This window comes from Sinocyclocheilus anshuiensis, unplaced genomic scaffold (assembly GCF_001515605.1).
Source record: "Sinocyclocheilus anshuiensis isolate Anshui unplaced genomic scaffold, SAMN03320099.WGS_v1.1 scaffold918, whole genome shotgun sequence".
Lineage (NCBI taxonomy): Eukaryota > Metazoa > Chordata > Actinopteri > Cypriniformes > Cyprinidae > Sinocyclocheilus > Sinocyclocheilus anshuiensis.
Genome location: NW_015540946.1, coordinates 295,953 through 320,116, shown reverse-complemented (window position 1 = coordinate 320,116; position 24,164 = coordinate 295,953). Strand labels below are relative to the sequence as shown.

The following is a 24,164-nucleotide window of genomic DNA, read 5'->3' as shown; positions in this document are numbered from 1 at the left end:
GAACTCCCAGTGGTGAGTATGCTATTGTAATAAAGCTGTATTTATCATCTCCATATGTCTCTTTGTGTATGTCATCTTTTATATGCATCGTGAAATGAGCTCTAGTAAGTCTCACAAGGTTTGTTAAGGAAAATGTCTTAACCATAGCATGCACACAGATTACATGTTTCATATTGCCACTCCCTAATCCAAATGCCATAAGGAATAGGAATCATGAATGAGATTTCAGTACTGTTCAAATTAAATGGATTATGTGTGCAAATGTATAATAAGCCTATATTTTCACCACTGCAATCTATGATCATTAGGCTCTGTCAAACAACTGTGTCAACAACTATATCTATAAATTTACACAAAAGGAGTTGTAAAACACATCCAGCTGTGTCTTTTCCACAAGTATGCAGCTCTAGAGCTTTTTCCCAGTACAGACTCCAGGACATGATGTGTCATAAGGAAATCCTTCTTAGCCTGGTTTTGACTATATAAGTGATGAATACAAGTTTGAAGACAAACTTGACCAGAAGAGAAAGATGGAAGCTCTGAATATCCTTCTCTGTCTGCTTCTAACTGCCTTGCAGGGTAAGATTACCATTTATTGTCAATGGAAAATCCTTTTAAACTTGTACAATTTATGGGAAACAACTACTAGCTTGAACATCCTGTGTTTGTTTCACTCAAATATATAATTTCTCGGTTCAAAGAGCTGATTTTATATACATAGTTTAAAAAACATTTAACACACTGCACATACAGAAAGTCAAGATTTACCTTACATTAAATCTCATGGCTGTTTGTCATATTACAGCAAAAACCATTGGGTCATGGTCATGGACAACATGTAAATATCCTTCAACATTTTATATTGTGGGACAATATTTGTGCATATTTTCATATGATGTTGAAACTTAAATTCACATGATATATTTATTTTGTTCTATATAGATGACTGGCTGTATTCCACGGGAGATCCTTCATGTAGCTATCTATCTATCTATCTATCTATCTATCTATCTATCTGTCTGTCTGTCTGTCTGTCTGTCTGTCATCTTTTCTGTCTATCTGTTGGATGGAATAGTGTTACAGGGTCATATTTTATACATAAAAACCAGGTCATCTTGTAAGCAACATTTGGTCAGAGTAGTGCACCAAAGTACTAACAGCATAGTTATTATGTCATCACATACAGAAAATTAAAAAAGAAAATAGCTGCTTGATGGAACATTATGTTTCACTCAAATGATATAGTTTCTCAGTTCATAAAGCCGACATGAATTAAAAAAAAAAATAGTATGTTGGACATACAGAAAGAAATGTCATACATTAAAGCAATTAATGTTATCATTTGGCAATATAGTTGCATGTCTTTAAAAAATAAAATAATTTATAAGTGCTGAAACAATTGTTAATAGAACCATTAGCAGCAATTGGAGCCAGAGAAGAAATGGTTAAATTCATACTCATAATAATGGCTAACATCTCTTTCTCTGTTCTCTAGATGCCTATTCATGCAGGTATAACTGTGGATACGACTTTGGCAGTTGTTCATGTACACACTCTTGTCAGTACTATGGAAACTGTTGCTATGACTACGACAGTAAGTTTCTCTAGAACCAACACTTCAAAATCAAATGCTATATACACAAATCTGACTTGTATTCAGCATATGGGTCATTATTTCCAAAATTGAAATTGATTTCTCTTCCCTTTATACAGGCTACTGCTCAGTGACAACTGGTTGGCCAGATACAGCAGGTGCACCTACATCTTTTCTTATCTTTCTGTCAGATTCAGACCTTTTTCTAGTTTCCTGAGTGTAGAGGAAGGCTGATACCTTTGTTTCTCTCTCTGCTAGATTTACCCTCCTGCAAGTATAACTGTGGATACAACCTCGGCAGCTGCTCATGCAACTACAATTGTCACTATTATGGCAACTGTTGCCCTGATTATGACAGTGAGTTGATCAGACACTTCAAGATATAGATAGATGAAAATATTGTATTGCATATTATCCTCTGTGATTCCAGAAATTAAACAGATTTCTAGAATTTTAATGCAGTTTTATTTCTTCCCATTATACAGGCTACTGCTCTACAACAACTGACTGGCCAGCTACAACAGGTGCACCTACGACTGTCTTATCTGTCTGTCAATTCAAACCTTTCTCTGGTTTCCTGGATTTTGATGGAGGCTGATGTTCCTGTAGTCATACATCACACACATATTGATGGCTTTTAGTTGTACATGTATTAATACCTACGCTGCTAATATGTTTCTTTTAAGTGGTTTAAGTGACACTAATGACATTAAAAAACTTATACAAAGGCAGAAATAATTTCTGCTGTGCTCTTCTAACAAAATGTATACACTAATCAGTAAATGACTCACACATACTGATGAAATCTCTCTCCACTAGCTCCCTCCTGCAGGTATAACTGTGGATACTACATTGGCAGCTGCTCATGCACCTACAATTGTCATTATTATGGCAACTGTTGCCCTGATTACGACAGTGAGTTTCTCTTGATCAGACAGACACTTTAAAATCAAATACTATACACACAATTAAAAATCTTTTCTATAGTCAATAGATTTAGCTGAATTAATTTTCAAATAAATGGCTTTAATTTTAATTATTAATTTCCTATTGTTCCTATTGATCAGACAGTTGCTTTAAGATGAAATACTGTAAACACTAATCTTTCATGTAGTAAGCACATGGGTCATCAAATTTCTCGTAATGAAATGCATTTTGCTGAATCAAAGCAGAATTGTGGCATTACTTTTCTTCCTACTTCAGTTTTATTTCTTCTGTTTACACAGACTACTGCTCATCAACAAGTGAAACTCCAGTAACGTGGGCAGAAACAACAGGTATTGCTGCCATTCATTTGATTTTAAGTGACACTGATGGGATTAATGGATGTTAGAGAGATTAAAATAACTTTATATACCGTTTCTTTCTCTTTTTTTCATGAAAATATAAAATGTTAAATATATTTTATTCTATTGTTCTCCATCTCTATATGAAGAACCATGTGGTGGCTATATGACAGATTGGATGGGTGAATTTTTCAGTCCCCGGTACCCTAATAACTACCCTGATTCCTCATATTGCACATGGACCATTCATAGCACAGGGAACACAACTGTGTCATTGATCTTCAACGATGTTGCGTATGACATTATTTGAATTTCCTTATTTTGGAACTGAAACTGTATACTGAAAATGTGTAACTTTTACATTTCTTTTTTCCAAGGAAACGTTACAACAAAATACTAATATGGTGGACAAACAAATTGATTTACATTTGTTTTCCCTGTCTTCTCTGCTTGCTAGTTTGGAAACATGCTGTGATTACATCAGCGTATATGATGGTCCTTCTACCCTCCACCCCTTACTGGGAGAAATACGGGACTACAGGAACCAGTCTTTCAAATCTAGCAACAATGATCTGACTGTACTTTTCTACAGTGATCACAGTGTAACAAATAGAGGATTTCATGCAAACTGGGTCTTTGTAGGTAAGCAATTGAAAGGAATGAATAAAACTTGACTATAATATTATGAATTTCAACTTAGATTGCTTTATCAAATTTCTAGTCATTTTGTAATTATTGTTTTAAATGTAGTATCAAAGTTAACTTTATTTGCCAATTGAATTGGATTTATTTTTTCCAAATTTTTTTTTTTCATAAAAATGCTAACAGAATTGTTTAGAAACTGGAATCGTTAAATGAAGCCGAGCCCAGAAACGGAAATGTTAAAGGGATAGTTCGCCCAAAAATGAAAATTCTGTCATCAATTACTCACCCTCATGTCTTTTAAAACCCATAAGACCTTCATTCATCTTAGGAACACAAAATAAGATATTTTTGATGAAATCTGAGCTTTCTGACACTGCAAAGACAGCAACGCAACTGAAACATTTTATGGCCCAGAAAGGTAGTAAGGACATTGTAAATATAGTCAATGTGACATCAGTGGTTCAACCGTAATGTTATAAAGCGACAAGAATACTTTTGTGTGCACAAAGAAAACAATAATACTGACTTTATTCAACAATTTCTTCTCTTCCGGGTCAGTCTCCGCCGCCATTCACGAGAGTACCATGACGCATGCCTGTGATCCTGCTGACGTAGAACAAGCATGCGCTCCGACTTGTTTACAAGTAGAGGAATGCACACACATGCGTTGTCATGGAGACTGACCCAGAACAGAAGAAATCATCGAATAAAGTCATTATTTTTGTTTTCTTTGCGCACAAAAAGTATTCTTGTAGCTTCATAACATTACGGTTGAACCACTGAAGTCACATGGATTCAACACTAGTTCAACAATACTTTAATTTTCTTTTTCAATGATAATTTGAATGATTAAACAGAGGCTCCCTCAGAAGACCCCTGCTACAGCTACACTGTACTGGACGATCCTTGGAGAGCCACTAACTATCAGAATGACTTAGTCTTAATGTGTGACCAGAATGTGAATTGGTTTGGCTGGTATCGTCTCTTCATTCATGGCCAGAGTGTCCAGATGCCAGACACATGTGTTGATATGAACAAATGTGGCACTGATGCCCCACTGTGGTTAAACGGAGGACACCCAAAAGTCGAGGATGGAGTGGTCACTCGAGATGTCTGTGGTCACTGGTCCAATAACTGCTGCAATTTCAAATCTACTCCCATTAGTGTGAAAGCCTGTCCAGGCAATTATTATGTCTATGAGTTTGTCAGACCAAGTGGCTGTTATTTGGCATACTGTGCAGGTAATCATATTTACACGTGTCCTTGATACATCTACATTTGTGTGTCTCTTCATTAATAACTAGTCATTAAAACATTTCTTCCAGATGTGGGGAGCATCAACACCACATATACAACTGCTGCACCAGAGACCATCTCATCTGGTAATGGCCACACATAAGTGCTATAATACATGAATTTTCACATTTGCTGGCTACAAACATACAGTCAACATGACATGCCTCAAATGTCTCAGCCTCTTGTCAAGGATACCTTTACCCATTGATCAACAACCACAGTATCTATTATGCCAATTTTGCTAACTTTTCCTCCTCTTTTCCCACATGCCTGGACTCATGTATTTTGGGGCATCACAATCACCAGTTCCTCACCCTCAGTGTGGAGGACACCTGTATGGTTCTTCAAATCTACTCCCATTAGTGTGAAAGCCTGTCCAGGCAATTATTATGTCTATGAGTTTGTCAGACCAAGTGGCTGTTATTTGGCATACTGTGCAGGTAATCATATTTACACGTGTCCTTGATACATCTACATTTGTGTGTCTCTTTATTAATAACTAGTCATTAAAACATTTCTTCCAGATGTGGGGAGCATCAACACCACATATACAACTGCTGCACCAGAGGCCATCTCATCTGGTAATGGCCACACATAAGTGCTATAATACATGAATTTTCACATTTGCTGGCTACAAACATACAGTCAACATGACATGCCTCAAATGTCTCAGCCTCTTGTCAAGGATACCTTTACCCATTGATCAACAACCACAGTATCTATTATGCCAATTTTGCTAACTTTTCCTCCTCTTTTCCCACATGCCTGGACTCATGTATTTTGGGGCATCACAATCACCAGTTCCTCACCCTCAGTGTGGAGGACACCTGTATGGTTCTGGACTGTTTTCCAGTCCAAACTACCCAAACTATTACCCTGACAATGCCTACTGTGTGTGGTATCTCTCTGCTCAGCAAGGACAGAGGATCTTCCTGACATTTGCTGATGTGCAGTAAGTGAGAGAACATGTGATTGATTTAATTGCTGTAGAACTAGTGCAATTATGTTTGCCATCTATAAAGTTACAAGCAATCTTTTATTAATGAAATCATTGTAATTATACCATATTTACCATATAAAATGTTATCTCATTTTATTGTAGTCTTTAATATACAGTATACATTGTGTACTGCTATAGAAACAGTGTTATTATTGAGGGGTTTTTTTGTGCAGTACCACTAGCGACCTGCAGGTGGAACCAGTTTTATGACTTGTTTAATTTAGGTTAAAATGTCTTAAAAGGTCTATTTTTGGTTCTTTCAGATTGGAGCGCTGCTGTAACTGTGACTACATCACAGTATATGACGGCTCTTCCACTGGTTTTCCACAGCTAGGAAGGGTCTGCTTCAACGACACCACACACCAGGTGTTTCACTCTTCTTCACAATACTTGACTGTTGTCTTCAGGAGCGACTACTCTGGTGTCAGCCATGGTTTCAAGGCCCTTTTCACAAGCTCTCTGACTGCAGATGAAGGTAATGCCTTGTGAAATAATACTAAAATATAACAACTTCTAGATGCTAAACAGCTGGAATTATTATAAAATATTTATAAATTTAAATAAATACTTTTAATGCACAAAAATACATTGAGGGGATGAAATTCTTTGCTCTGCAGGTCGTGTGGATTGTTCCTCAGACAACATGGTCATTGTCATTCAGACGTCTTACCTGAACTCACTCGGGTTGAGTGGAAATTACCTTTATGTGGATGACCATCTTTGCAGACCCAACATTAGCAGTACTGAGGTTCTGTTTAGCTTCCCACTTGACGCATGTGGGACCGCCAAAGAGGTACAATCTACACGATCTACATGCTCAGTACTGATAAAAGGGGTGATGTCTCTTGTTTTCTTTTGCCAAAACTGAAAATTTGAATGTTCACCACACAATATCACCCACTCTCTGTCTCCCTTTTCCTTTAGATGATGAATGGTTATGTGTCCTACACCAACAATGTGCGGGCCTCTCAGTCTCAGTCGGGTGAAATCACTCGTCAGTCACAGTTCCTACTACGTGTGGGCTGCAGAATGGAGCCGGACACCATGGTGCAGATACTCTACAAGGCCAGGGAGAACATCAATGCCAACATCACAGGAACGGGACGCTTCAATGCCAGCATAGCTTTCTTCACCTCCAGCAGTTTCTACCAACAAATTTATGACTCTCCATATGAGGTGAACCTGAACCAGTTTCTGTATGTTCAGGTCAAGCTAAACAGGCTTGACAACAGTCTGGATCTGTTCCTGGACACCTGTGTAGCGTCTCCAAATCCCAGTGACTTCAAAGATCGCTCCTATGACCTTATGCGTAACGGGTAAGACCTTTTCATTCTTAAATGTGACTCCCTCCACCATCATATCATACGTGACAGTGGAATCAGTTGAGATCTAAGACAGTATTTCAGTCAGAATTCTGTTGCTCCCAGTCTAAATATGTTCTTGTACTCATTTGAACTAATAGTGAAACCAACTCTGTCTGAGTTTGACTGTAGTTCAAACTTTATCCGTATTGTATTTCTTTTTTATCTTCTGTAGATGTCCCATTGACAACACATATTATTCCTACACCAACGGTCAGCACAACTATGCTCAGTTCAGTTTCCGGGCTTTCAAGTTCCTCCGGACTCACGCCTTTGTGTACCTGCAGTGTAAGGTGATCATCTGCCCAGATAACGACTACAACTCTCGCTGCCGCCAAGGTTGCCGCTTGCGTCGCAAGAGATCCCTTGGCAGCACCTACCACACCAATACTGTGACGCTGGGGCCAATCAAACTCAAAGGTCAGAGGCTAATAGCAGGTATCATTTCTAATTAATTGTTATTAATATTGAGGCTTTTCTAATGACTGTCCATTCACTGTCATTCCAGGCATCGTATGAAGGAGTCTGAAACGTCTGAAATAAATGATCATCTTCTTAATCATAACCTTAATCATTACTATTAATAAATCCTTATTAACCACCCAGCAAATTACTCTAAATACAAATTGTATTTTTGAAATTCAATAAAGCATTTCTAAAAAGCTGTCCTGGTCACTGGTGTCTCCAATGGTTTATATTCACTTGTATTCCATTCAATGCACATGGCCTCTCTGAAATGAATCAACATAAACATAAACAATATAAACAATACATATAGATCAAATCATTTTCAAAACTGTTTTATGGAGTTTTTGTCTACTGAACTTTTTAAACTGTTTTGTCAGCTAAACAATTGTCATGTTGTTAAACTACAGTGTAATCCCCTGAACACACTGTACTTCTATCCCTCACAGCCTCAGTTTCATTCCTGCCAAACATTAAATATGGCACTACCAACCTAACCTATTAGTGAAAGTGAAAGTGACGTGACATGTGGCCAAGTATGGTGACCCATACTCGGAATTAGTGCTCTGCATTTATCCCATCCAAAGTGCACACACACAGCAGTGAACACACACACACACACCGTGAACACACACCCGGAGCAGTGGGCAGCCATTTTTTGCTGCGGCGCCCAGTCGAACCCGCAACCTTTGGGTTACGAGTCCGACTCTCTAACCATTAGGCCACAACTTAGGTTAATATTATTACCACTAGGCCTATTATTATTTGTCTCACATAATATTTATTATACATTTACATAATTACATTTACAAGAACTGTCTAAACTAATCAATTCACCAGGATGAATCAAACTTTCCAACATATGACAGAGGGGACAAACCGATGCACTACAATGAGTCAAACTTTCTAAACATATGAGACACGGATAACTGAACTGATTCACTAAAATTAATTGACTTGCTAGAGCTACATACAAGAGAGCCGAAAGTGTGGTTGTCTCTGCTCGCTCAGCAGTGAATAAATGTGATAAAAGCAGTGATCGTTGCTCTACACCACTAATCACTGGAAACAGTAGCTTGTTAACAGAAAAGCTGTTTTGAAAGCAACTGAGCTACTCGCAAAGCTATATGTGGTTAGAGTGTCACCGTCACATTATTGTTTGTGTCGTATGCCACATGCTGAATCTTGCAGAAACTCTCTACCCACAAATCTAAAGACTGTTGTTGTTACCGTGGAAGAAATAGTCACTTTAAAAGAGAAAAAAACGCAAGACGTGAACAAATTATCAGCCTGGATCAGCGACAGTGCGACAGTGCCGCATGCGTTATTAGGGCCCGAGCACCGATGGTGTGAGATTGCACTCAGGCAATCTGCCCCAAACTTCACACGTTTGATAGGTGTTCTGTCCTGAAAAAATACCCATGCCCAAATTCAGTTATAGTCATAGCGCCACCTGCTGGAAACAGGAAGTGACATGCTTACACTGTTATGGACTCCTAGGAACATATTAAAAAGCGTCAGCAAGTGTTAAATAGGCTGGCAACATGCTAAAAACATACTAAAACATGCTAGCAACACTTAGCTAAGTGCTAAAGCATGCTATTAATGCAGTGAAACAGGAAGTTACTGTAACTCAGGCATGCAGTGTCCAATCTGCCCCAAATTTAACAAGTTTGATGCGAGTCCTGGCCTGAACTCATCTACATGCAAAGATTCCGTTTTAGTCATAGCGCCACCTACTGGCAACAGGAAGTGACATGTGTAATACTGTGATGCACTATTAGTAACACAGTAAAATATGCCATTGTGTGCTAAACATGTTAGAAACATGCTCAAACATGCTAGCAACACTTAGCTAAGTGCTAAAGCATGCTATTAATGCAGTGAAACAGGAAGTTACTGTAACTCAGGCATGCAGTGTCCAATCTGCCCCAAACTTCACACGTTTTATAAGAGTCCTGGCCTGAAGACATCTACATGCTCATATTCGGTTACAGTTATAGCGCCACCTACTGGCAACAGGAAGTGACATGTGTAATACTGTGATGCACTATTAGTAACACAGTAAAATATGCCATTGTGTGCTAAACAAGCTAGAAATATGCTCAAACATGCTAGCAACACTTACTAAGTGCTAAAGCATGCTATTAATACCATGAAAGAGGAAGTTGTTGTAACTCATGCATACAATGCCCAATCTGCCCCAAACTTCACACGTTTTATAAGAGTCCTGGCCTGAACACATCTAAAAGTCAATATTCAGTTATAATTATAGCGCCACCTGCTGGCAACAGAAAATGACTGGTTTCACAGTAACTTAAACATGCAATGTCCGATCTGCCCTAAACTTCACATGTTTGATAAGAGTCCTGGCCTTAACACATCTTAAGGCCAATATTCAGTTATAATCATAGCGCCACCTGCTGGCAACAGGAAATGACTTTGTTTACACTAACTCAAACATACCATGTTCAATCTCCACCAGACTTCACATGTTTGATAAAAGTCCTGGCCTGAAGACATCTACATGCCAACATTCAGTTATAATCATAGCGCCACCAGCTGGCAGCAGGAAGTTTGGCACATATAAATGACTTTGAAATATTCCTCCTATATTTACCATTTTAAATGCATATTGCCCACTGTTTGCTGTTTTCCTAAAGCCACCGAGTGGCAGTGAGCCCGGGTGCGAGGGCCCTTTCATCGCTGCTTGCAGCTTTAATTGCATTTTGTTTTGTGTTTTCCCCTCAACAAAACATTTCTATGTCTGTCTTAGGAAACGTTTTATACAGTTCATTCACTTAAAAATATTTAAAGGGGTCATATGATGCGATTTCAAGTTTTCCTTTCTCTTTGGAGTGTTACAAGCTGATTGTGCATAGATAAGATCCCTGAAGTTGCAAAGACTAAAGTCTCAAAACCAAAGAGATATTCTTTATCAAAGTGAAGACTCTGCCACGCCCCCCTAAAACGGCTCGTTCTAACACGCCCCCACATATCTACCTCACTATGTGGAAATATTTGCATAATGCCGCCCAAATGTTCACGCAAAGAAAGAAGGCGTGGTTTCGGTAACCGCATTTAGTGTTGATGCAGCCATGTCAGGGAGACACTCTGTGTCTCTAGGTGAAAGCAAAAGCACTTTATTTGGTCTTCCGAAAGTAGATGCAAGAAGGCGTGGTTTCAGTAATCGCAGTTAGTGTTGAAGCAGCATGTCAGGGAGACGCTGTGTGTTTCTAGGCGAAAGCAAAAGCACTTTATTTGGCCTTTCGAAAGTAGATGCATTTAGGAATCTTTAAGATTACTTACAACAGAACAGCAATGCATTTTATGGACGACCGTTTCGTGAACCTAGGAGAGGAGGTAATTCTGACTTTGCTATGACAATCTGGCGCTTCTGAATCAGCTACTGTTTTGTTATTAGGTTGAAGTATTTGCTATTGACTGTTCAAATGTGGAGTTTTGCGCATCGTGTGTGTGTGTGCGCGAGCGAGCGCGAGAGAGAGCGCGAGAGAGAGAGCGAGAGAGAGCGCGCGCGCGCGAGAGAGAGAGAGAGACAGGGTCACATCACAGTGGAGTCAGCTGTCTTAACCGTGGCTTGTGTACTGCAAACACATACCAGCTTCATCACTGTGTCTGTCACGCGACTCTGTTCCCCTTTCGGGCTCTGTCTTTACATTTATTTTGAAAGATGAAGCTCGCGATTATGGTAGGGGGCGTTACATTTCCGACGAGTGCTTGCGGTGTTCGGCCAATCACAATGCACTGGGTCAGCTGGCCAATCAGAGCAGACTGCGCTTGTCGGAAGGAGGGACTTTGTAGAAAACTAAGCGTTTGAGAGAGGCGGGGCATAGAGGACCTACAATAATGTACAGTATTTGAAAAATAATGTGTTTTTTGAACATTAAAGCATGTCAACATATTCTGTTACACCAAATACACAAAATAATGATCTTTAAAAAAGCATCATATGACCCCTTTAAAATGCTCAATCAAAAAACTTCTCTCATTTTTATTTTTCCTATGTTCTACTTTTTACACTCGCATACGATTTCAAATTATACATTTTTACTTTCATTGAAGAATGTTTTGTGCTAGATATCTGGAGTTTTAATTAAGCAGAACTTTTACTCAGTATCCATACTTTCACTTAAGTATCATTTTTGAGTACTTTTACACCCCTGTGAATGACTTCAGGCCTATCAGATGTCATTGGCTGTGCGCAGTGAAAAGATGGATTGGCTATGGCCCTAATGCTGTTGTTTTTCATGAATTTGAGAATTTGCTGCCCGTGAAAAAAATTCTTACTTTGAAAGATTTTAACAGTTAAAACCATACAGAGAATGACAGTTAGAGGAGGACATCCTTATGATAGATCAATATCCTGGAGCTTGAAACTACATAATTGTGGAAACGACACAGCTGGACGCAGTATGTATTTTATATCTGTTGACACAAAGTTTGTGATAGTGGTGTGGTCAGAGATTGCAGTACAGATAATGATCATGACACTATGTTTACATTTTATGTAGTTCAAACTATACTGTGGCAGTTCTACATCGCTTCAAAACACATTTGTTTCATTCAGGTAACTGAAACTGGGGCTACTTCCATGTCTCTTGTGTCACACCAAAGACTTGCTCTCTTTTGTTTCATATATTCATCATTTCATATTTTTGTAAAACTGTAAATAACTGTACATATTTTTGTAAAACTTTTGTTATGTAATGGTGATAACTTTGCCTAAGAGTATGTGTTTGATTTAGTTTAATAAACATGATCACTCCACAATCACAAACTTTGTGTAAACAGACATATTTATAAATTAATACAGAGCCAAGAGTAATAATAAAAGTTGCATAATATCCAGCTGTGTCTTTTCCACGATTATGCTGCTCTATTGATATTTTTCCATCAGAGGCTCCAGGATATTGATGTGTTATAAATAAATCCTCCTTAGGCTGGTTTTGACTATATAAGTGGTAGTTGAATAATTGAAGGCAAACTTGATCAGACGAGAGAAAGATGGAAGCTCTGACTCTCCTTCTTTGTCTGCTTCTAACTGCTAAAACCTCTCTAGGTAAGAATATAATTAACCGGTAAAGGAGAAAATATATATCTGTCTGCCTGCCTGTCTGTCTGTCTATCTAATCTTAATGTCAGTTGTGATTCTCTGCATTTACATTGTTGTGATGATCATTCTCTGTTTTCCATCTCTATGTGAAGCATCATGTGGTGGCACTATGACAGATTGGATGGGTGAATTTTTCAGTCCTCAGTATCCTAAAAACTACCCTGATAACTCACTGTGCACATGGACCATTCGTAGCACAGGGGCGACGACTGTGTTATTGACCTTCACTGATGTTTTGTAGGAAACATTTATTACCTCTATTGTTTTTGTCTCTAAATCTTTTGCAAAGCAATTTAATTATGTAATGTAATTTTATTAATTTGAAAAAAAAGATGAAACTTCAAAAATAAAGTTTAAAAAGTTTTTTTTGTGAACACATAATGTATGTTTTTAAATATTCTGCGTCAAAACATTAATTTGTTTCTCTCTCTTTCTCTCTCTTCTCTTTTTGTTAGTTTGGAAACATGCTGTGATTACATCAGAGTATATGATGGTCCTTCTACCCTCTACCCCTTACTGGGAGAAATACGGGAGTACGAGAACAAACACTACAACTCCAGCAACAATGATCTGACTGTGCTTTTCTACAGTGACGGGAGTGTATCAAGAAGAGGATTTCATGCAAACTGGGTCTTTGTAGGTAAGCAATTAAATGAAATTAATAGAATAACATTTTTTAAAACAATTCCGGATTGAATGTACGATTCCGGCAATGTTTTTTGCACATGCATTCAGTGACCAGTTCACTTCATTCCCTTAGTGTATGACACTTATGAGGCAGTTCTTTTCTTAGAGAATCAAAGACACAAGGCTCAACCAGTGTAATCAGATTCCCAAATCAATCACTTTTATGATCCGCCTCTTTTAATTGAATCAAAAATACTACCCGTGTAGTCTGATTCTTTAACAAATTACTTTTGTGAGCAGCTTCTTTTTTGTGAATCAAAAATACACAGCGCAGCGCAGATTGCTGAATGCAAGACTCCTATGAGTCGTTTCTTTTTATTGTATCAGAAACACACCTTACAATTTATTTAAGGCTTAAATCAATGTAGTTACCAACTTTATATAACAATGTTTCCGTGTTAGGTAAGTTAATTTAAAATTTAAATCTAAAAGTAATTAATTACTAGCTATTAAATCCATCTTCAATGGTGTAATTAGATTACTGTACTAATTTCTCTCTCTAAAATATTGCATTGCTTATTACTAATTAATTTCTAAATCCCATATCAACCTTGACCAGTTGAACAATACAAGGATAGACATGAAGCTACTCTTTTAATTCTTTCAAATAAATAATGTAAAATTGCATAAATTATTCTTAAACTGACCAAAGCATTTAAAGAGAGGTTACATTAAAAACATACATTTTAACATTAGATGATAAATGTTGATGTTTAATGCACTATTGTTTTATATAGAATTACAGAAGTAACTGTAATTACAGAAAAAGAGTAATCCCTTACTTTACTTTTTTAAGGTAAAAAGTAATTAAATTACAGTATTGACTTACTTAATGCATTACACCCAACACAGCAATGTTTAAAGATACACAGGAATATTGTCAGGAGTATTTTTTTTTTTAAAGTTTTTGTAAACCCACCTTTTGCAAGAATTTTTTTAAAGCATTTTTCTAAGTTAACTCGTCACTTGGAAATGGAATTGCATTTCTCTTTTCCTAATATTTCCTCTTTTGAAATACTAAACAATCTTTAATATAACCATTGAGAAAGCGGAATTCTTAAGAGCAACTGGAACCAGGGGTGGAGTTTATTGTGATTCCCATTAATACTGGCTAAAATCTATCTCTCTGTTTGTTAGATTCCAATTCATGCAGAAATAACTGTGGATACTCACTTGCCACTTGTTCATGTGACGACTCCTGTCAGGACAACAGAAACTGTTGCTATGACTACAACCGTGAGCTCCTCTTGATCAGACATTTCAAGATCAATCATTATACACAAATCTCCCTCGTTCTGAGCATGTCTGTAATTTCCAGAATGTAATTAAAATAATGTTCTTATGTTCATATATGTTACTTTAAATGTACAATATAAGATGTATATAAAAATGCTCTTCCCTTTATACAGACTACTGCTCACAGACGACGACTGGGCCAACTACAACAGGTTCAATTGCATCTTATCTGTCTGTTAGATTCAAAACTCTCCCTGATTTCCTGGGTGTTTTTGTAGTCATGTATGCATAAATGGCTTCATGGATAATATGTGTTTTTCTCTCTTCTAGATGTCTCCTCCTGCATGTATAACTGTGGATACAACCTCGGCAGCTGCTCATGCACCTCCAACTGTCATTATTATGGCAACTGTTGCCCTGACTATGACAGTGAGTTTGTTTTCATCAGAGAGACAATTTTAAATAAAATACTATAAACAAAAATACAAATCTAAAAATACATATCTGTAATGTAGTGAACACATGGGTCATTATATTTCTAGTAATGAAACAGATTTTGCTGAATCAATGGAGAATTGTAGCGTTACTTTTCCTCAGTTTTATTTTTTCTTGTTTCAGGCTACTGCTCAACAACAACAGCAACTACTTACTGGCCAGATACAACAGGTGCTGCGACCAATGAGTTGAATTTAAGTGACAGTAAAGAGATTAAACAATATTGTAAAGGCAATAATTAGTCAAACTTTGCTCTTCTAACTAAATGTGTACACTAATCAATGAAGTGACCCAATAATGTGTACATTAAACATACACAGATGACATCATGAGTAAAATCTGCTCCTCTCTGCTAGCTCCCTCCTGCATGTATAACTGTGGATACCACCTTGGCACCTGCTCATGCACCTATGACTGTCAGTACTATGGCAACTGTTGCCCTGACTACGACAGTGAGTTCCTTTTGATCAGACATTTTAAGATCAAATATTCTCTAATTTCACTAGTATTGAGCATATGGTTTGAGCATATGGTTATGCATTGTATTTCCATAAATTAAGTTTTCAGATTTTCCAAATTTTTCATGTAGTTTTAACTTTTCACTTTATACAGGCTACTGCCCAAAGACAACCACTTGGCCAACTACAACAGGTGCAAACTTGTTTATTTGTCTAGTGTAGAGTACTGTAGTGTCCTGCATGTAAAGGGAGGCTGATTATGGAAGGCTGATGGGGCCAAAGGTCTTTAAACAGAGTGAAATTTGACCATGTCAACACGCACTGTTTGTCCGTGTTAATGTGACAACTCACACAACAGTCAATGAAATTGCTGTATTTGAGAATGTATTTGCAGATGTGATGCGATGGTACATTGGTACACACATATACAAACATCAGATGTGATGTCTATTCATGAAGAATGTCATAATGGTACACTGGTATGCATGTATGCAAACATCAGACGTTATATTTGTTCATGAGGGATAATGCATGAGATATGTTGTGTGTGATGTCAGTCTTATGTCATGATTTGTCATGTCCTTTTTAGTTATTTAGTTCAACGTTCTTTCTCAGGTAACAATCTTAATGTACATTGTATCATTATTTAATTTACTCTAGCACAGTAGATATCAGTAAAGCAATGCTGCATTAAACTAAAAACGGATAAATATGTGGGTAAATCTAGTGGTAAATCTGCTTTTAAAAAGTATTACACTTTTGAGCACAGACAGAATGTGTGTGCATTGAGAGACACATTCAAATTTGTCATCTTAACACAGTTTAACTGTGCGTCTTTAGAAAGATGGTGAAAACTGATGCCTTAACATGGCCAGAATGTACATCTACACATAAAAAATAAATGTTCAAAATTGCTGCGTCAACGCAGACAAACAGTCCGTGTTGACAAGGTCAAATTTCACACATTCCGTTTAATGACTTTTAGCACCTCCACCTTCCATAGCTGATCTCCCTGTAGTCATGCATCACATACATACATGCATACATACATGTATTAATGGCTTCACAGGTAATGTCTCTCTCTAAAAGCTCCCTCCTGCAGGTATTCCTGTGGATATGACCTTGTCTTGTGCTCATGCTCCTACGAGTGTCGGTACTATGGCAACTGTTGCCCTGACTATGAAAGTGAGTTCCTCTTGATCAGACAGACACTTTAAAATCAAATACACAGATTTTCCTGTGGTCAGCACATGGACCATGAAATGGATTTTGCTGAATAAAAGCATACTTGTGGGATTACTTTTCTTCCCATTTCAATTGTGTCTTTTCTCTTCATGCAGGCTTCTGTATAGCAACAATTCACCCACCAGATGATCCAACAGGTGCTGCTGCCATTCAGTTCAACTTAAGTGACACTAATGACATCAGATGGATTTGGTTGAATGCACATCTTTTGTAACTAAATGTACTTTAACTAATGAAGTGACCCAATAATGTGTACATCACACATATTTTGATGACAGGTAAAATCTGTCCTTCTCTCTATTAGCACCCTCTTGCATGTATAACTGTGGGTACCACCTTGCCTATTGTTCATGCTCCAGAGCCTGTCAGTACTTTGGTGACTGTTGCCATGACTATGAGAGTGAGTTCCTTCTGATCAGATACACAAATATTACCTGAGTCATTGTGTTTCATATCATGAAATAGATTTTGCTGAATTGGAGAAGACTTGTTATGTTTCTTCCCCTTCATTTTTATCCCTTTTGTTTAAACAGGCATCTGCTTGAGAACAACAACACCAACAACAACAACGTCAACTCGCATGGCAGATACAGCAGGTGCTGCTGTCATAATTTAAGTTATGAATTTAAGTGACCCAGATGACTTTAAAAAGCAACTATTTCAGCTTTACTCTTCTATCAAAATGTATATACTAAGAGATTCAATAATGTGTACATCACACACAATAAGTATGGTTTACTGATGGTTCCTCTCATTATAATGACAATAAATTATCATCTGATTGTGCAACAATTTACAAGTGCAGTACCTTCTCAAACCTATATTTATACATTCTACAATAGATGCATACTCTTGCGAGAATAACTGTGGCCAGAGGCTTCCTCTCTGTAGTTGTGATGATGACTGTCAGTACTATGGCAGCTGTTGCCCTGACTACGACAGTGAGTTCCTCTTGATCAGACTGACACTTTAAAATCAAATACTATATGGTAATAAACTTAAGATGAAACTAAAATAAAGATTTTGTTGAATCCTACTTCCATTTTATCTCTTCTCTTTACACAGGTTACTGCTCAACAACAACTACTACTACTTACTGGCAAGAAACAACAGGTATTGCTGCCAGTCATTTGATTTTAAGTGACACTGATGGGATTAATAGCATGAAATGGATCAGAACAATTTCTGTAAAGGCAGTAATGAGACCTGTTTGGCTTTTTTAGCTAAGCATACACACCAATATTTTATATATATAAACACCTGTCGATGACATTGAGTAAAATCTGTTCCTCTCTCTACTATAGCAGGTCCCTCCTGCAAGTATAACTGTGGATACAATTTCAGCAGCTGCTCATGCAACTACGACTGTCAGTACTATGGCAATTGTTGCTATGACTTTCACTGTAAGTTCCTCAAAAACAGGTGAAACAGCCCTTATTCACAGCTCAGTATATCATAAATTGTATTAGACTATGTATAATGTATAATATGCATAGATATACAAATGAAGTTTTGCGGAATGTTCACACTGCTATTTTCCATAAAGCATACTGTGACCAGGCGCTTCATTTTTGTGTTAATTATTATTAGAAAACTGAAACATGATCCTTCTGGTTCATACTCATTTAGTTTTATCTCCTTTTTATTCAGGGTATTGCCCATCGTACCCAACAACAGGTACTGCTATACCTTGTGTGTGTGTGTGTGTGTGTGTGTGTGTGTGTGTGTGATTTTTGTAATGCCTGAGGATAAATTCATAAAACTTATGTATCTGATTCTGATGACACTTGTTTGTAACTATAAAATGTCTTTCTTTGTGATCTCCAGTTTCTCACCCTCAGTGTGGAGGACACCTGTATGGTTCTGGACTGTTTTCCAGTCCAAACTACCCAAACTATTACCCTGACAATGCCTACTGTGTGTGGTATCTCTCTGCTCAGCAAGGACAGAGGATCTTCCTGACATTTGCTGATGTGCAGTACGTGAGACATCAGCTGTGATTCAACTATGGCAAAACCAGTGGAACAATGTTTGCTATCCATAAAATTACAAGCAATATTTGATTGATGAAAACATTTTTCAGCTTTGAATATATTATTATGAAAATTAAAAAAAGGTGTACTGTTAAGAGAAATGTTATTGAGTTTTTTGTGCAGTACCACTAATGACCTGTAGGTGGAACCAATTATATGGTTGGTTTAATTTAGGTTAAAATGTCTTAAAAGGTCTATTTTTGGTTCTTTCAGATTGGAGCGCTGCTGTAACTGTGACTACATCACAGTATATGACGGCTCTTCCACTGGTTTTCCACAGCTAGGAAGGGTCTGCTTCAACGACACCACACACCAGGTGTTTCACTCTTCTTCACAATACTTGACTGTTGTCTTCAGGAGCGACTACTCTGGTGTCAGCCATGGTTTCAAGGCCCTTTTCACAAGCTCTCTGACTGCAGATGAAGGTAATGCCTTGTGAAATAAAGTTTCAATATTTTCTTGAAATAACTATACTGAACAGTTGTTGTAAAAGTTATTTGATCCCTTCTGTGGCCATACTTGGGTTTTCATTTTCGCCTAATAAAATTAAATGTACTTTAAAAACAGGTAGCCTATAACCAATTGCCTTTGTCTACCTTGTATTTCGTCATATACTTTAATGCACAAAATTACATTGAGGGAATGAAACTCTTGTATTGCAGGTCGTGTGGATTGTTCCTCAGACAACATGGTCATTGTCATTCAGAGGTCTTACCTGAACTCACTTGGGTTGAGTGCAAATGACCTTTATGTGGATGACCATTTTTGCAGACCCACTATTAGCAGTACTGAAGTTGTGTTCAACTTCCCTCTTGATGCATGTGGAACTGCCAAAGAAGTATGATCTACATCTGTACCAGATCCAGTCAAGTGTTAATACTGAAAATTACTCTTAATAGCTTCTTGTCAGCTTTTAATGCTTGATATTGCTGTGTCAGATTAGACACCCCAAATGTTTACCACACAATATAACCCACTCTCTGTCTCTCTTTTCCTTTAGATGATGAATGGTCATGTGTCCTACACCAACAATGTGCGGGCCTCTCAGTCTCAGTCGGGTGAAATCACTCGTCAGTCACAGTTCCTACTACGTGTGGGCTGCAGAATGGAGCCGGACACCATGGTGCAGATACTCTACAAGGCCAGGGAGAACATCAATGCCAACATCACAGGAACGGGACGCTTCAATGCCAGCATAGCTTTCTTCACCTCCAGCAGTTTCTACCAACAAATTTATGACTCTCCATATGAGGTGAACCTGAACCAGCTCCTGTATGTTCAGGTCAAGCTTAACAGGCTTGACAACAGTCTGGATCTGTTCCTGGACACCTGTGTAGCGTCTCCAAATCCCAGTGACTTCAAAGATCGCTCCTATGACCTGCTGCATAACGGGTAAGACCTTTTCATTCTTAAATGTAACTCCCTGCTACATCATATCATATGTGACAGTGGAATAAATTGCGATCGTAGACAGTATTAGTAAGAATTCTGTTGCTCCCAGTCTAAATATGTTCTTGCACTCATTTGAACTAATAGTGAAACCAACTTAGTGTCTGAGTTTGACTGTAGTTCAAACTGTATCCAAATTGTATTTATCTTCTTTTGTCTTTTGTAGATGTCCCATCGACAACACATATTATTCCTACACCAACGGTCAGCACAACTATGCTCAGTTCAGTTTCCGGGCTTTCAAGTTCCTCCGGACTCACGCCTTTGTGTACCTGCAGTGTAAGGTGATCATCTGCCCAGATAACGACTACAATTCTCGCTGCCGCCAAGGCTGCCGCTTACGTCGCAAGAGATCCCTTGGCAGCACCTACCACACCAATACTGTGACGCTGGGGCCAATCAAACTCAAAGGTCAGAGGTCTTTCTGAGTCCCACAGTTAAAGCAATGATTTACTCACCTACATGTTGTTCCAAACCTATATACTTTTACTTTCTCTGTGGAGCACAAAAGGCGGATTTTGAAGATTCTGGTAAACAACATGAGTAAATAAATTTAGAATTTTTGGGTCAGCTATCAATTTAACTTTATCTTAAAACTTCTTATTAAAAATAATATTTTAATTAAGCAATAAGGTAATAGAGGCTGTGTTATAATGCTTTATGTTGTGCATCACAAAGCCTTAACAACGCCCTACAGATCTTATGTGTCAGAGAAACAAGTGCAGCCATCTTTAGAATTTTGTCTTTGAACTTCCAATTTATTGTGGTAGTTCTATGGCATCACTGTTGAAGTGTATTAGCTGGTGAAGTGGAATTACTTATTTTAAGATATGCGATCAAATTTCTAATTTGAGGCTGTATTACGTCGATTCTGGCACCCAACATCACAACAAGATAATATTTTAAGCTCTATTTTTCTGGCGGAGGGATGCAATTTACTTAATGGGTGCGTCTTAATCAGCTCCCTAGCTCCCGAGGTCGTGAATCAGTTGGTGCATTCCAACACAATACATATACTAAAGCCAAAAATAAAAGATTATTTTAAAATAAAATCATAGGGTGCATCTCAATCAGCTCCCTAGTTCAGTAGTCAGGGCACTGATCAGGGAGTCAGCCATTTTATAAGGGCTGTCTCAATCGCAAAATCCTACCAGTGCACTGGAATGTTCGCTCCCTTAAAAATCCCACAATGCACCGCAAAAACCAGGGAACATCGGTGCTCACTATGCTCCCTTACCGGAAATTACGTAACATTTCTGAAGTGCGAAACATAAACCACACGAGCCAACTCGATAAATATAATGATATGTGAGTAAGATGACAATGTGTCATCTTACTCTGAGAACTAGGCCCACTGGAGGGAAATGTAATCGTAATCGGCGACAGGTATGTTGTCCGTTGACGTTGCACATAGTCATGTCACCGGAAATTGAGTAATTACTGTCCCAATGTGCAGTGATCCAGGGAACTTACCAGTGACCGAATTCGTGTACATGATAAAAGGTTTACCCTCCGGAGTGAGAGCTTCGAAGGGATGAAGGGTGTAGGGGTCAAAAAAACTCTTTTTTTGGAACGTACTTCTGCGTCACCTTAACGAGACGATCAAGGAGGCACCTTCGTGACACATTTTGTATGCTGGTTGACCCCCAATCGTCTTATATGTTAAATATAATCTATATTTGTGTATGTGATGTAATATGTATTTGTAATGTATATTGTGTCTGTGTATTTGAAACATTTGAATGCACTGATAAAGGTATAAAGTATTTTTGTTGAAGTACAATGTCGTTTTGACCATAATAATGTACCAAATCTAACTCGTATAAATATTAGAGTATAGAAAATACTATACATACATATATCGGTGAAGTCGAACTCTGTGACGCCAAACAACTTCCCTGTGCAAAGGATCATGGGGGCCTGAAGTGTCCATCAGTTGTACCCTTCGAAATCCTTCATTCCGAAGGGCCCATTGAAGTGGACAGTTTTGAGCACTTCGGTTTGGAACGACCCTTCAATATGGCGGCCATGATTATTTTCATTCCGAAGTGCCCTTCGGAGGGCGATATATCCCGTTTGGAATGCACTGACTGATTCACGACCTCGGGAGCTAGGGAGCTGATTAAGACGCACCCATTAAGTAAATTGCATCCCTCCGCCAGAAAAATAGTTCCTGACAGCGCGAGTTCGGCTGTAAAAATCTCCAATAAACAGTATAACTGAAATACAGTACCATACCTGAAAAAGAAAACGTTTAAATAATAATCAGTGTGCACTTAGGAAACTATCAGCTTCCACACACGCACACGTTCCCCCTCCTGCATGAGGGGGAAGGGCGTGGTCTCAAAATGAATGAATGACGCAAACATAAATACATTATCACGCATACTTTTAAATACATTAATTTTATTTTACTTTATTTTTTATTTTATTTATTTTTTTATTTTGGTAAAATACATAAGTTGTTTTGACAGAATGGATTGTTTATTTTGCTAAGGGTGTTGCGCAGTGATACATCAATGTGTTCATCGAGGCGGTCATAGCCATAGATATGTATACATATCTATGGTCATAGCCGTGCTCTCGTAAATAAAATGTTATTAAATGCATGGGTTGGTACATATTGGTATAATTTACTGTGAAACATCTAGCTGTTCAACTTTGAATTATTAGTATTCTACATATAACTATGACTCTCTTTGTCCCTGCTGTGCAGGAGCCTAGGACAGTGACATGCTTTCACAGACAGCATAAGAAGATGAAGGCAGCAGATTGATTTGATCATCAGCTTCTTTATTTCTGATCTTTATCATTAATCAGATCACATTATCTTTCCTAATGATGTATTTTTCATCAATTCATTAAAGCAATCCTTCTTCAAATGCACTTCTTTGTTGAAGCACATTGATTACAGTGAAATACAGTATGTATTTTTATTTTGCTTTAATTGAACCAAGCAAGTCGCTTATAAAGTGCAAACTTCTGCCTGTCAAGAGAATGTTGTGTTAATATGTTACTATAAATCAACACAAAACATTTTGCATTAGAAAACAATTTGATGAAATTTATTATTTTCTGTATAATAAAAGTGATTGCCTTATACCTTATAGGTATAACCTATAGATAACATTTTCGGTTGAGAATTAACTGACAGGACAAACATAACATTTCAGTACACATCGCATGAGTCAGGTTTATTGACATTCAACATCAAATCCACCAAAACATGTTATACAATACTTATCTGATAATTTAGTTCATTATGCAGACAGGCATATGAAATGTTTCAAAAGTAGCACCACAGACGCTTCCAAAAATATTACAAATAACATCTACAACATGGCACTGGTGGTAACGATGAGGAAGAGAAAATGAAAGAGAGAGAACAGTGTGCTCACACTGCCCAAAACAATCATCAACACTGCTTTACAAAACCAGTGTATACAGCCATGTGCGATGGTGCTAAGTAAAGAGAAGACCTCAGGCTACTACAGTAAATTTGGACAAAAATCCTACAGGGCACTATTTCTCACTGCTAAACAGTCAACTTACCTGTGCTATAAATTTTCATCTTCAATCACAATCTTGTTGACTTAAGTTAGGTTTAAATAATGCAGCTCTCTCAATCATTTGTGATCATTTTAAATTAGAAAAAAAATAAATAATAAAATGCGGCAATGTCATTATACTACATTTAAATCCAAAGTGTAAGAATAGCCATTACATTTACTGTCACTCACGTCACTGAATTTGAAATGTGAAAAATAAAAATAATACAAA

At 37.7% G+C, this 24,164-nt stretch overlaps 2 protein-coding genes and 1 long non-coding RNA gene across 3 annotated transcripts; all 3 read left to right on the top strand.

The window, feature by feature from the left end:
• Positions 1-530: 530 nt before the first annotated feature.
• LOC107689815 (deleted in malignant brain tumors 1 protein-like) lies at positions 531-20,812 on the top strand. Its single transcript, XM_016487979.1, has 22 exons — positions 531-579; positions 1,496-1,511; positions 1,661-1,752; positions 1,853-1,951; positions 2,080-2,118; positions 2,414-2,509; positions 2,821-2,871; positions 3,030-3,174; positions 3,338-3,522; positions 4,383-4,766; positions 4,851-4,907; positions 6,085-6,150; positions 6,460-6,614; positions 6,746-7,137; positions 7,358-7,602; positions 12,874-13,018; positions 13,237-13,421; positions 18,730-18,880; positions 19,149-19,360; positions 19,598-19,773; positions 19,936-20,327; positions 20,551-20,812. The coding sequence occupies exons 1-22, from the start codon at positions 531-533 to the stop codon at positions 20,810-20,812; spliced, it is 3,594 nt and encodes a 1,197-aa protein (XP_016343465.1).
• Positions 6,935-7,783, top strand: LOC107689773 (CUB and zona pellucida-like domain-containing protein 1). The gene is made up of 3 exons (XM_016487917.1): positions 6,935-6,997; positions 7,358-7,602; positions 7,691-7,783. The coding sequence occupies exons 1-3, from the start codon at positions 6,981-6,983 to the stop codon at positions 7,699-7,701; spliced, it is 273 nt and encodes a 90-aa protein (XP_016343403.1). The 5' UTR covers positions 6,935-6,980; the 3' UTR covers positions 7,702-7,783.
• On the top strand, positions 16,766-17,286 carry LOC107689774 (uncharacterized). The gene is made up of 3 exons (XR_001634369.1): positions 16,766-16,842; positions 16,998-17,039; positions 17,207-17,286. It is a non-coding gene; the product is annotated as an uncharacterized LOC107689774 (long non-coding RNA).
• Positions 20,813-24,164: the final 3,352 nt, after the last annotated feature.

Excerpts from the sequence above, each read along its gene's own strand:
- LOC107689815 (XM_016487979.1), top strand. The coding sequence starts at position 531 with ATGGAAGCTCTGAATATCCTTCTCTGTCTGCTTCTAACTGCCTTGCAG. Across the intron at positions 1,753-1,852 it reads TGGTTGGCCAGATACAGCAG|ATTTACCCTCCTGCAAGTAT; the intron begins GTGCACCTACAT and ends TCTCTCTGCTAG. Across the intron at positions 7,138-7,357 it reads TATGACCTTATGCGTAACGG|ATGTCCCATTGACAACACAT; the intron begins GTAAGACCTTTT and ends TATCTTCTGTAG.